This window comes from Eurosta solidaginis, chromosome 5, assembly GCF_040869045.1.
Source record: "Eurosta solidaginis isolate ZX-2024a chromosome 5, ASM4086904v1, whole genome shotgun sequence".
Classification (NCBI taxonomy): Eukaryota; Metazoa; Arthropoda; class Insecta; order Diptera; family Tephritidae; genus Eurosta; species Eurosta solidaginis.
The window spans coordinates 274,306,033-274,319,560 of NC_090323.1; the positions used below are offsets into that span (position 1 = coordinate 274,306,033).

General features: G+C 35.7%; 1 protein-coding gene across 2 annotated transcripts in view; it reads right to left on the bottom strand.

Annotated features, from left to right (window-relative positions):
- Positions 1–13,528, bottom strand: part of klar (klarsicht) — a 225,993-nt gene that overhangs the window by 32,446 nt on the left and 180,019 nt on the right. Inside the window, exons 6-8 of one of the 2 annotated variants that reach the window (XM_067790871.1) lie at positions 11,700–12,638; positions 3,683–4,708; positions 2,153–2,353 (exon numbers count right to left, since the gene is read on the bottom strand). In XM_067790871.1, the coding sequence (XP_067646972.1) occupies positions 2,153–2,353; positions 3,683–4,708; positions 11,700–12,638 (2,166 nt within the window). The remainder of the gene's footprint in view (positions 1–2,152; positions 2,354–3,682; positions 4,709–11,699; positions 12,639–13,528) is intronic. The other variant, XM_067790872.1, reaches the window with a different exon arrangement.

The window sequence follows — 13,528 nt, forward strand, 5'->3', positions numbered from 1 at the left end:
TCGGCAGTGACTTGAGGTGCCCGTCCCGCGAATTTGTTGGAAAAATTAAAAAGTATCACTATGAAAATTGGAAGAGAAGCTCAACCCCTCTGAGGTATATCGTGTCAATTTTTTATAATCTAAGTATTATCTTACTATAAGCCTTATGACAAGTTCGTAACATTCATACTTGTTGTAATAAGGCCTCAACTAAGCCTTACATTACATGACCCATCAGCGTTATGGATAAGATAATGGTAAATAAAACTGAACACCTTTGATCAAACGAAATGCGATTAATAAATATACAGGTGCGAGTTTTTGTTGGCGGGTACGCAGTTAATTGTTTTGCTGTGCAACTAATACAAATGCAAATTAAGTTCAGCAAATTCATCACTCTAAGGATTTTGCGAGGTGGTACATTTTTGATAAGTCGATGTTAATAAATCACCGGTGTGGCAGTGCACAAATAGGTATGTATTTAAATATAAGGACCAGTTTTTTCAAAGTAAGTTTAAGTTCTACTTAAACCTTATCTCAACTCGAACTTGCTATTTTAGTCGTGTGCCACTGTAAACCTCATCTTATCCGAAGTGGTGAGTGAGTATGCAAACTTAGATTGAAATTTGCACATAAAAACTGGGTCTAACTTCTGCACATACAGACATACACCTGTATACCTACATACGTACATATATTTGAATTTTCGAGTTAAAATGGCCAAAACGCTTGTGGGCTTGGCACTTGATCACGTTTGCAAGGCCTGTCAGGCGGAGTGTCTACGACTTACAACTTGATACTCAACAAACACCGACTTGAACTGGACTCGTTTAAGTGCGTGCCATAACCATAACGCGTAAGCTCACACATTATGCATCACGAGCGAGTTTTCCAATTACGCACTTTTTTGCCTTCGGTCAATTGCAGGATTGCATCAACATTGAGTTGTTGCTTTCTTTGAATTTTTGATTATAAAATTTGTTAATATTGAACGATGATTTTATAAAAATAATTGCAACATGCAATTTGTTGTTTTGCATGGGGGAATGTGTGAAAGCGACCACTTTTGTTGTTTCATTTGTTTAACAAGTACAGCGCCGCCGTAGGCTCCTCGGCATTGTGTTAGATCAGTTGTCAAGACCACAAGCCAGGCTCACCACACCGCACGCAAGAAAGCCAAACTATTTCGCAAAAGTAAATATTGTAAATAAAATCAGCAACATTGGTGTACAATAGACCACCAACCGTGAACCACATACTGCCAACTTAGTGACAGCAAAAAAGATTGCAACACAACAAGACATTATTTCGCTGTCAAATCAATAAAGTTAACACACAGCTTACAAAATGGTGCGCGAGGTGCGAGAGCAGGGATTTGGTGTGACAAATAACATTACGATTGTTATTTCTATTAAATAAATTTTTACAAAAGCGAATGCTTGTACACATTTAAATTACAGCGAGCTTATGAAGACGATTCAAGGCAGAAAGGATTAGCCCCATAAAAGTCGTTTAATAAAATTTCCATAACAACTTGATACTATTAAATTCGGGACTTTTTTAGGAGTGGACAGTTAAGCCCAATTTACAGCAACCTAATGATGCGTGCATGTGTATGTTTGGAAAACCGCAGTAAAAAAATACATGGATTTATATCAGAACCGAATAATGAAGCAGTAATGACTTGCTCATCTTTTGGGTACAATAACCGAGCAATCCAACATGTAGTATTGTTTCCTCGTTTATGCATACATTTTAGAGTAATATACGAACTAATATATGCATACGAATGTTACTCCTAATGTATCAAGGAGATATCATAATTGCTAATACTTGTTAGGGATGTCATAGGAATTTAAAAATTAAAAAATACTCCCTTCTTCATCCGTTTCGAACTCAAATGGAGAACTCGCCTCGTAAGGATAGGCTATGTTAAAGGGGAGTACAAAATGTAAGATGTTCGGAGCTTTGTGGAGTAATCGCTTACTCGTAAAAGAGCGATCAACGATTAATCGTTGGATGATCCATTTTTTTGCTGGGAAGTTCTTAGAAAAGCGAACTTGTAATGAATACACTTTAAATGCAAATTAAACTCTGTATTCTACAGAAAGAATTGTTACAAAAATAACTCGTTTTGTTGTTCCTATCATTTAGCAAATACATTTTTATTTACCTTTGTCACGTTAGTTGCACTGACGCTGTCATTCAGTTGTATCGACTTCAGCGTTTTTGTCGATTTATTATTTGGTGAATGTGGAGGAAGCAGAACTTTTCTGACATCTATCTGTTGCAATTGTTGTTGTTTCTTTGGGGTTTTGTTTGCCGAAGAGCTCATATGCTTATAATGACAGCGAACAGCAGACGGTCGTTCATTCTAAAATAAAAAGAGAAAACAGTTTTAATTCTGAATGCAGCAATGTCAATTTGCAATTTTTTGATTCATAATATTTCTCCTAAAGCTAAAGATGCATTCACATCTTGCAAGTGAAAACAGATTTTCAATTTTAGACTCTAATCAAAATTTCACTTTCAAAGTCATTTTGAAATGAACTTGTGATTACAGCGGTAAGGTTCTTGCAAACATTTTTTTTGCTTTAGTATATCACGTGACTGATTGTCCGGGCTCTCCGTATTCTTCCTATCCCTGTTTTTGCCATCTCATTCTGACCATATTTTTGCTAACGTATTGCTTTGCTCCGCCTTTGCCTTTCGATCTTACTGCCCAAGTCGCGAACTTGGGTTTACCTGCGTACGTCTTTGAAAATAATTTGAAGAAGCTTCTGGCGTGAGCTCTCACTATTTTCTCCCCCTTTCCTTTATCCCTACTCTCTTCGTTTCCTACAACTTCTGTTTCTCCCTGTGCTATGTTCATCTTCATACCAATCTCATACCAATCTCTATATACTATCTTTCTCCCCTCCTTCTTTTGGCCCCTGTTCCGCCTCTATCTCTCATATTCCCGTCTCACTCTCTTACTTTATACGGGTCGCTCAACAACAAATTTCCTGAGCATTAACCTTGCCAAAATACTACTTGATAATCATTTTTCAACCAACCCGATCAACTTTCCGAAAAAAGTATAACAAAGGCAAAAGGGTACCTAAGGACTGAATTTTAAGCGCATCACACCATAAATAAGATCTGGTCAAATTCCCAGAAACATGGCTATTCCATAAAAAGGCCAAGGTAATAAAATGGAAAGCGAATCGGTTAATTATTGTTAAAAAAAATGATATTTAAGATTTTGATTGTATAGGAGTTGTCATACCCCCCAAATTTTAATAAAGTTTTACCATGCCCATGACTTTCCTGGAAGGGTATGCAACAAGTTTACCAAGTTTCATTAAAATCCGATGTATATTTTGGCAGATTTTTAAAAACGTACAAACTAGCAAATATTCAGTTTTTAATATATGTATAAGACAGGCGAACCCGCGGGCTTTATTCTGTCAGAAATCTCGAAATTTTCTATTGTTTCCATGATAACAGGAAGAAACTAAAGACTTTCCGACATACAAGACTTTTGTGAATTGATCTAATATTTCAAATAGAAGTCCCCTTACAGGATTCAAAAACAAATTTAGTGCAATTTGCAGATTCATCTTCTTCAAACTTTATCTAACTGAAAATTTATATTCTACATGAAACCTCTTTACATACATATATTAGAGATGTACATATAATTGTAATAAAAGTCAATCACCCTTTGTTTATTTCCATTTAAAATGTCGATTTGTTCACAATACTGTAATTGTTGTTGCTTTAGTTGGAGTTGTTGTTGTTGGTATTGATGGTTCATCATTTCAGCATATGAATTATTATTGGCATTAGAGTTGGCATCTTTGTCCTTGTTGTAAATAATATTATTGGTGGTGGTATTGTTGTTATTTTTGAAATTATCAATATCATCATTTATTTTATTGCTATTATTATTACGTGAATTACTAATGATTACACCATCATTATTGGCAGTTGGCTGTGCAACGTCGTTCATCGTCGTCATTTGTTCAGATTTGTTACACTTATCAGCAATCGGCAATTCCATTTCGGTGCGATTCATGCGTTGAAAATGCATTTGTGTAATTTGTGTTGTTGTTGTGGCCGATGTCGTCTCGGTAAGCAGATCATTTGATGAACAGCTACTACTTCTGGTGCTGTAACTGCTACTGCCGCTCCCACTACCGTAACTAACGATGCCGCCGCCACTTTTTGTCACAAATCGAGACAACGATGACGACGACGATGGCGATGAAGTTGAAGCTGAGGTTGATGCTGATGCGCCAGATTGCTGTGGCGATGAAGTTTTTGTTGCCTGCACAGAATTCAATTGAGTTTCGGAATATGCGATTTGTTTGAGAATTTGTGACGATGATGAGTTGATGGTGGAAACTTGTGACGTTATGGGGGCCGGTGGAGTTGGTGGCGTTGCACCAATCAATGCTGATGCGTGGGCTTTCTTATTCTCTTTATCTGAATCGTCACTATGGATGCCAATGATTGCTGTTGCTGTTGTTGCTATTTCAGTACTAGATGATGATGATACGGTTGACGATTGAACTCCGTCGATGATGATTGTTGCAATACAGTTGTTGTTGCTTTTTGTGTCGTTTCCTTTATTAGCACATTCGACATTAGCCACCTCGTTTATTATTTGTGTCGGTAAAACTGATGAATACAACCAACCGCCGTCGTCGTCAGATGATGCATCAGCAGATTTCAACAAGTGATGCTAAATGAGGTAAAACAATCATTTTGATCAGCGTTAAACAAACAAATAATAACCGTAAACTAAAAAAAAATGCAAATAGTACATACAAATAAACATACATATAAATAAACAGGCTATAAATGCAAAAAGTTAAAAGCACTGCAAGGAAAATGCCATAATCATAAATATATAAAAAAAAATTTATGCAACCGTGTGTGTGTGTGTGTGTTTATAAGTGCAATAAATTGCATTTAAGTCGCAGTGCGATGAACGGACAGCAGGAGAAAGAGCAATGAAATATAATTAGCGTTTCTGAGCAAATTGTGCATGAGCAATGGCGTTCGTATTCTCGCGCGGATGCTTGTTTCACAGCGAAATCTAACATTTCCATCTAAAAAATAGTCGACATTCACCATCAACAATGCGATACGTTGCACACGCGCGCCAACAAGATCGCCACGACAAATACTTAATTCATACTAAAGATACCCATCATAAATGGTGTGAGCGATTATAAGAAACTTACAGACCAGTCCGACCTTTTTTTTTTTTGCCCTAACTTTGGTTTGACCAAATAATGGTAACACAAGAAGCCACTTTAAAAAAAAATATTGGTCTTTTTATGTTTCTAAAATTCGAATCAGAGTTAAACTTCTTAAACTTTTTTGTACTACAAATATGACCAAACCAAATTTTGTTTAAAATAAAATTATTTGTAGAGTACGAGTATGAAAGGCTTGCTTTCAATTTAAAATTAGAGAAGTATGCACGAGCAGTTAAAAAAAAAAACAAAAAAAAAAAAAAAAACACGGACTGCACGTCGTTAGAATTTGTATTGTCCGAATCAGAGTTGTGTGTTCTACCCACTGAGATATGAAATCTGTATAACAAAGCATATTATAAAACTTTATATGTTTAACCAAGGCGAATTCAGTACCAGGTGTTGTTATCCCAACAGCTGATTGCTTCTTCTTGATTATTTTCCATACAACGCCTTCTACTTTAATATGTCAGTTAATCGAAATCAATTAAAATTGTCTTTTGACTTTACGTTCTTCTGCATGGCGAATTTGTTCAATTCGCTTTGCCACCACCTGGTATGGATTCGCCTTGTGTTTAACCAAGTCTTGTGAAAAAGAATCTATGACTTGAAATATTTTATTTTTAGCATGATAAAAATATTACAATGTAAAACCGGTGGGAGGCAAATTACGTTTAAAATTTTTTTTTTAATTTTCACAGGCCTTCTTAATTTTTTTTTTTTTTCATTTCATTAAATATTTTCAGATAAAGCTTTCGAATTTTTATGTAGAACGTCATTGCATTTCATTACTGGTGGTGAAGCAACCAGAACGGCCATGCGCAATATTAACTCTTTCGCGGCCGACCGATTTTGTGCCCAGATTCGGCAATATGACTCTCGATGTACAAAACAAGTACTAAAGAAAGAACTGGCCTGCCAAAACTCCGAATTCCTGTTATTAAAATCGCATTTTCGGACACCAAAGAAGATTAAAGCACACTTCACAGGGAGATACGCGTCACCCTGTCCCAGCTTCGATATTGATGTATGTCCCTTGTGCGGTATGCCTCCACACGACAAAAAAAAAAAATTATGCAATTCTTATCTGGAACCAAGCTCTTTAACAGCAACATATGCCAGCTCTGTTATAGCTGCTAGTTTCTTTGTATTTCCGTTGGAGTAGTTTGGGGACAATTTATTGAGCGAAGCGAGGCATTTTTACAACAACAATATGATGCTTGGACTAGAAAAAGGCTTCGACGCAAACTTCCGTTGGTGCTGAAAGCAACTTCTTTTAAAGTAAACTAAAGTAAAGTTGGTCAGTTGGGAGGACCTGGAAGGTCACTGTTTTTGATGACCACCTTCTGGGCGTATTTTGGTCAAAGAGAAGGTCTACACATATGCCACATGGTTAATGAACGCCAAGACGAAATTTGAAAATTTAGTATGTACTGTTGAACCGGTTACGATGGTGAAGTTCTAAACCGACAATATATCCTCAATCCCTCTGACAATAGCGCCAAACCTCGAAAAACCAAACCTGCCATCCGCACCAGAGCAGTGAAAAGAAAATTTTTTCGTCCTCTAAATAAACAAAATTACAATAAACCCGAATCGATTGTTTTATTATAAATAATTTATTTGGCATTTAAAAACAACAAACATAAAACAAATTTCGTTTGATTTTCAGCAGTAAGTTTCAACTTTTTGGGTTTATATAAATAATGGAAATCTCTAAAAATTAAAAAACCTAGTAATAAAACGAGAGGTTTTAACTGTAGCTGAAAAAATTTAAAATTTCGCGGCTAACAAAGCGGTTGCAGATTACAAGTATATTTGAACTCATATATCCCCTGAAGACGATCTCCGAAGGAGGCTGAAATATATCGGGGAAAAACAAAAAAACTTTGCGTTTTTTAATACTCGAGTTCCAGTTTTTACAAATTATGTTCTATAGGAATTAATAGGTCGCTGAAGAAATACATATTTATGAAAAAACTTTAGTCCATGAACAATAAATCTAGGAAAACGAAAAAAAAATATATTCGATAAATAAAAATAAGTTTGTGTTAAACTTCCTAAGGCGAGCACTGCACATAAGACGAGTAGAGTAATGTTGCATACAAATGAAATGCCTCACAAATTTAAGCGTTTTGGTCAAATGACACCACAATAACTATAAGCAGAAATTTTTAACGGGTTTTGTAGAAATATATGTATGTACATATATTAATGTATGTGTAAAAACAAAATATTTGCCGCTACTGTGACTCGAAAGCCAAAGCTAAATAATTAGTCAGAGGTGATTGCAATTTCCAAATCATGTTGCGCTTTCAGAGCTTTGCACATTCAATATCGATGGAATAGAAAAGTGGAATTTGATATCTTCATAAATTAACATCGTAGTATATTACCAAGAGAGCCTCACAAATGACCTGGTTCTTTGTATAAATTGATTAGTTTCAATGCACAAAATAATTTAATTCAAATTTTATATGGGCTTGCAATGAATGCATTCTTACAAACAAATTAGAGCTTAGAATAAAAGTAGTGCATTTCTCCTTTTCTTTGGATATTTAGTTCAGATCATATGATCAGTTTCAGATCGTAATATTATTTATGTAGGTATGTTGCACTTATAACCCCACTTAATTGAGTAGTGGAATCTGATATCTTTATAAACGGAAAAAATGGACTGCCTTTTTAGTGCTGAAACAAAGTTTAAATTAAAACATACATATGTATATAGGAGGCGGTATTCTTAATTTTGCCCTGAGTCCACTTAAAGCGAGCCACTCCCAATTAAACTTGCACCCTCGATGTCTTGCTTTATTCGTTAACAAATTACTTCGAAAATTGCAAAAAGATTATTTAAAGCGTAATGTTTTCGTGAAGGTCAGGATAGACTAGAGTTCGCAGTAGTGTGTTCATTGAGTTAAGTCAGTTCAAAATGAACCATTATTTAACTTTGGATGTAATATCCATCAATAGCTACTTTTACATTACAGATCTGGAGATCTCAAGAAATGCCGATGATTTTGAAAGAAAAAACGTTTGAAGATACATTCCCAAATTGAAAATATAGTTACTTTTTTTGGAAATTCAACGGGTTGATAAGAGGGACGTACCGGATCTATGTATATTCCGCAAAAGGGCATCAACATCGATAACACTGCCCAAACCCTTTTAACTCCAGAAGCTAAAAAACAAATAAGCTTCGCCTCAGAGAAAAAGGTGATGTTCAAAATGCGCTCTATTTATTCGAATAATTAAAATAATAACACAGCAGATAGTAAATTTTACGCGTTGATGAATATTTAAGCGAAAACCTTTAGTTACTCGATTACGCTTCTGACAGTAAAGTTTGGCAAAAATATGACCAAGATGTTTTGTTCCTGAAATTGCTACCCGCAGACAAAACGCGCGGTATTTTGAGTAGGGCACGAAATATCTGTTCATATGTAAGATTTCAAAAATCAGAAATCAAATAAGTAATAGTAAAAATAGCGGCTTTCCACGGCAGCCAGTTCTACGAACCGGAGAGCACTCGGGATTTTTCCCGACCAAGGCTGTCATTACAGTGTAACCCCTTTTAATTTGTTGCGTCCAGCGGGTTGTCAAAATAAAATGTAATGTCCAAATTTTTTTCAAGGCATTACTAATCATAAATAATAAAACTGACACAGAACAGCGCCCATATTAGGTTATACGAGCCGTGACACATGGGAGTTAGCGTTGTTACGGTCGCGAAACGTTTGTGTAAAACCTTAATTGTTTTATTCAAAAGGACTTCAAGAAGTTAGAAATATAGTGAGATCAATTACAATCTAAGAAATTAATTAGTATTGACCAGGAAAGGTCAGAGAAAACCGTAACGGCCCCAATATTACAATACTGATAAATTGTGGAGAAATAATTTCCATACCATACATAAGAAAATTATCCCAACTAAGCTCACTAATTTATCTTACCATATCTAATTTTGAAATCGCATCTATTGTGCGATCAAAGAAAAATTTAGTTTTAACTAGTTTTTTTAGTGTATATTTGGCGATATCTTCCCCACGGGTAGTTGTATACAAACGAAATGCCTCCTATCTTGACTGTCTGAACAGCTCCTTTCGTGTAATAACCATATTGAAGTAAAATATTTTAAGGTCATCCAGGTCCAAACTTTGGTAAATATCTCGAAAACGAAGGCTAACATAGAAAAGTGACGAGAACCACTGAATTCAGTGGACTTATTATAGTTTACTCTGACCCATTTTCCGCTTGGTCAACAAAAAAATTCAGATCTTAGTATATTTGAGTTTTCAGTTTCAACGAAAATGTACTAAGTGTTTTACGGCCGCGATGAGTATATAAAGTAAGAGATAAATTAAACGGCTTTAACTTTCTTAATGAAATTTCCGATATGTGAACTAGCGACAAATAGTACTTAGATGCATAACTTATAACAGTTTTTAGAAATAGCTTGACAGTTGCATAGTTTTGGTCTGACTTTTTTTCGTGATACAATCTAATGTACAGTTTCTATATTAGCTGAGTTCCAATGAACACTGATCCAGATCCCGAAAAAAATTTAACATGCAACAACAACGTTTTGATCCTGATCAATTTCGGATCCACAGGGTGGCTCTGCTAATTAGGTTTTTTGACTTTTTAACATAGTAGCACTTAAAGACATAAGCATTAGGGTGTCCGTTCTTTAAATAAATAAATAAATGTAAGGCGCGATAACCGCCGAAGAGATTTTAGGCCGAGCTTCTCTTCCAATTTGCGTCCTGCTCCTTTTTAATTTTTCCAACAAATTGGCTAATTTTAAATTTTTCCTACAAATTGGCGGGACGGGACCTACTTGTTTTATGACGACTCCGAACGGCATCTGCGAGGCAGATGAGTTTTCACTGAGAGCTTTTAATGGCAGAAAGACACTCGGAGTGCTTGCCAAACACTGCCGAGGGGCGACCCCGCTTAGAAAAATTTTCTTCTAATTGAAAAATCTTATTTCAAAAATTTTGATGTTGCTTTGCCCGGGGTGTGAACCCAGGGCATTCGGTGTGGTAGGCGGAGCACGCTACCATCACACCACGGTGGCCGCCGCTCTTCACCGACTTTAATAATTAATTTTAACTTTAAGCCTGAAAACAAATATTAAGGTCATAAAATAACTTTAAATTTATTTCAAAACCATGCTAGAAAAAAAACAATACATTTTCCATTTCCGTATCTACAAAAAAATGTGAAAAAAGAACAAAATGTGCAACTGCTTTTTACACATATCTCCTGACAGAAGAAACATTTTTAATATCAGCCTTCGGACGATGTTCAATATGCGCGCTTAATTTCTATCGCAGGCAACAGGATGTTTTAATTTCTTTTGTTGTACTACCTAAAAAAAATTAATATATTCAATAATATGACCGCTTCGAATTAAAGCTAGCACGTAATTCCCATGGAAAACTAAAAAAATTAAGGCACGATAACTTCCGAAGAGATTTAAGGCCGAGCTTCTCTTCCAATTTGCGTCGTGTTCCTTTTAATTTTTCCTACAAATTGCCGACTCCGAACGACATCTGCAAGGCAGCTGAGAAGCTTTTCATAGAAGAAATACACTTGAGAGTGTTTGCCAAATAACTGCCGAGAGGCGATGGGGACCGCTTGAAAAAATTAATTAATTTAGTAGCATTAAGTTATGAAATACCATTTATATAAATTTCTTTTTTGCTAAGATATAGCTTATTTTACTCGTCCACTACCCTTTTAAAAATCTTTTACATAAAAGTGGGCGTGGTCCTTAACCGATTTCGTTAATTTTTCTGCAAAGCATTCCTTACAGTAAAAGCAACCTCTCTGCCCAATTTTGTTACGATAGGTTTACCGATTTTTGATTTATGATTAATATTTGTAAAATTGATTTTATCACAAGTGGGCGGTTCCACGCCCATTTTAAACTATTTTTTAAAATTTTTATCGAGAGTCACAATATCAGTCCACACGTCAAATTTCAACATTCTAGGTGTATTATTTACTAAATAATCAGGTTTTTTGTGTTTTCCAAAATGCTATATATATATAAAAAGTGGGCGTGGTTATCATAATACACTCTGTGTGCAAAGCACGCTTAGTATAATAAAATGTTAAAATGAATCCGTGCATAAAAACTGTCAATATACATAGTATAGGAATAAGTTAGAGAGGAGTACATACATACATTCAAACACTTACATACATATGTAGTTATGTATATCATACCATAACTGAATTAAATACTAGAAAATAACGAATGTTATTGATTCATAAATGCATTGAGGTAGAACACAAGCGGTTAAGCGGTTAGTATTACCCTAAAGCACCGAACACCAACCCAGCTAAGTAACGACACACACCTTTTGTGTAAAATACCAAAAATCAATATAATTCAATATCCATTAATAGCAATAAACCACTACTTGATGTTTGGGGCTCGTACTCGTACGAAATACTTACTTCGCTGGTTTGTGAAGTCGATGATGACAAAGCATCGGGTTGGGCATTTAAATCGGTGGCATCGCCAACACTGCTGCAATTCGTTTCGTTGTCCGTGTCCAAGTGTTTAAAGTAGAAAACGGCACAATTTTTTGACTTGCGATTCGATCGATTAAATTTGGAGATGTCTATGTGATGTTGTTGTTGCCGTTTGCGTAACACAGGCGGTGATTTACTGGTGTGACTATTTGGTGATATGACGGCGATGCTCTTTTGTTTGATCGGTGTGCTAGCAACCTGTTTATTATTGTGCAAAGTTTGCAATTTTTGTTGGGTCTGCGTTGCCGTCGATGTGGTATTGGCTATGAAGGTAGAAACGGTTGTACCAGTGGCAGTGGGGTGGACAGAGGACGTGTTCATTGGGACTAACAATTGTTCATCGCCATTTCTGTGTAAGTTATTCATTTTCGTTTTCATCGACATCGATAATACATTGGCGGATGCGACGACTTCCCGCTGTTCAGAGACAGCTAAATTTTCGGAATCGTCTTGATGTTGTTGTAAATGGCTACATGTAGCAATGGCAGAATTATGACTATCAGAAGGTATTGGAGTACTTTTACTATAGCGGACTTCTTTTCCGAACGCTGGGCTGCCGCCGCAGTTATTTGAATTACTTAAAATTGCTTCCAATTGTTGTCTGGAACCAAATACGTTGTTGTAACCTTTGCGCTGGGTGGATAATGGGTGTTGCGTTGTCTCCCAATCGCTACTTTCTGAATCAGCTTCGAAATCGGTTAGGGTGGTTGTCCTTGCTGAGTCGCCGCGACTGCCCCGTTTGTCGAATGTTACCAATACGGTGTTATAGCCCCTGCCTGACCAACCAATTCTGGAACGACCAAAGTCAACTTCGTCTTCGTCCTCTTCTTCGCCTTCGTCGTCTCCGTCTTCGCAGTCACCCTATATGAGTTCGTTCGAATTTTGATTGAGACAGATACATATGTATGTACATTTTAAACATAAAATGATAAGCGAAAATATGGTTTGAAAAAAAATAAATAAATAAATAAATAAATGAAAGTTTCTCAATTTATTCAAATTGGTGTCGGTTGCGTTCAGGATAGAATATCGAACGGCAAAAAGTAAGAAAAAATATTAATTGGCAACTGTATTAAACGGTTTCAGAGCATGCGCGCCTTTGTTTGACTTTGAATTAAACATTAGAATTTTGCAAGTGAAAATTTTAGCATTTGGGGCGTTCAGGATTTTGTGCATATACATATTGTATGTAGTAGTATAATTGGTTTTGCAAACTAGTGCAGAATATTTAACAGATTTTTGCCGGTTTCAGATCCGATTTTACAATAAAAACTCAAAATATTTTCTTTTTTATCGGTTTAGGTTTCTCAAGACCGTTAGGTCTCCAGCGTGGAAAATTTATTTACGTCCGCGCTGTGTGACGTTAAGTTGTTCACAATAAAACAAAAAGTGAAAAGAAAAAAATCACACGGAAAAATTTCTTCACGATCAGTGTATCCTCATAGAAATCTTATATAAAAGTTATTTTTGTATTTCGTTTTTATAGATATGTATGTTTATATGTTTTCTTATGACACTTTTACATTACATATGTATATCCGTTTTTTATTGCTAGTAGTATCTCAAATCTACTATGGGGTATATTTCCACTACTAAATGCACAAGACTCGGAACTGCCTCTTTTTTTAAAATAGGCATCGTGAGCTATAGGAAATGAAATATTTTTAATTTCTGAGCACCCAGCATACAACATATTTGAACAAAACGTCATTAAATTTTCTTTAAATCCTCATTTTTTCAGCTTTAAGGTG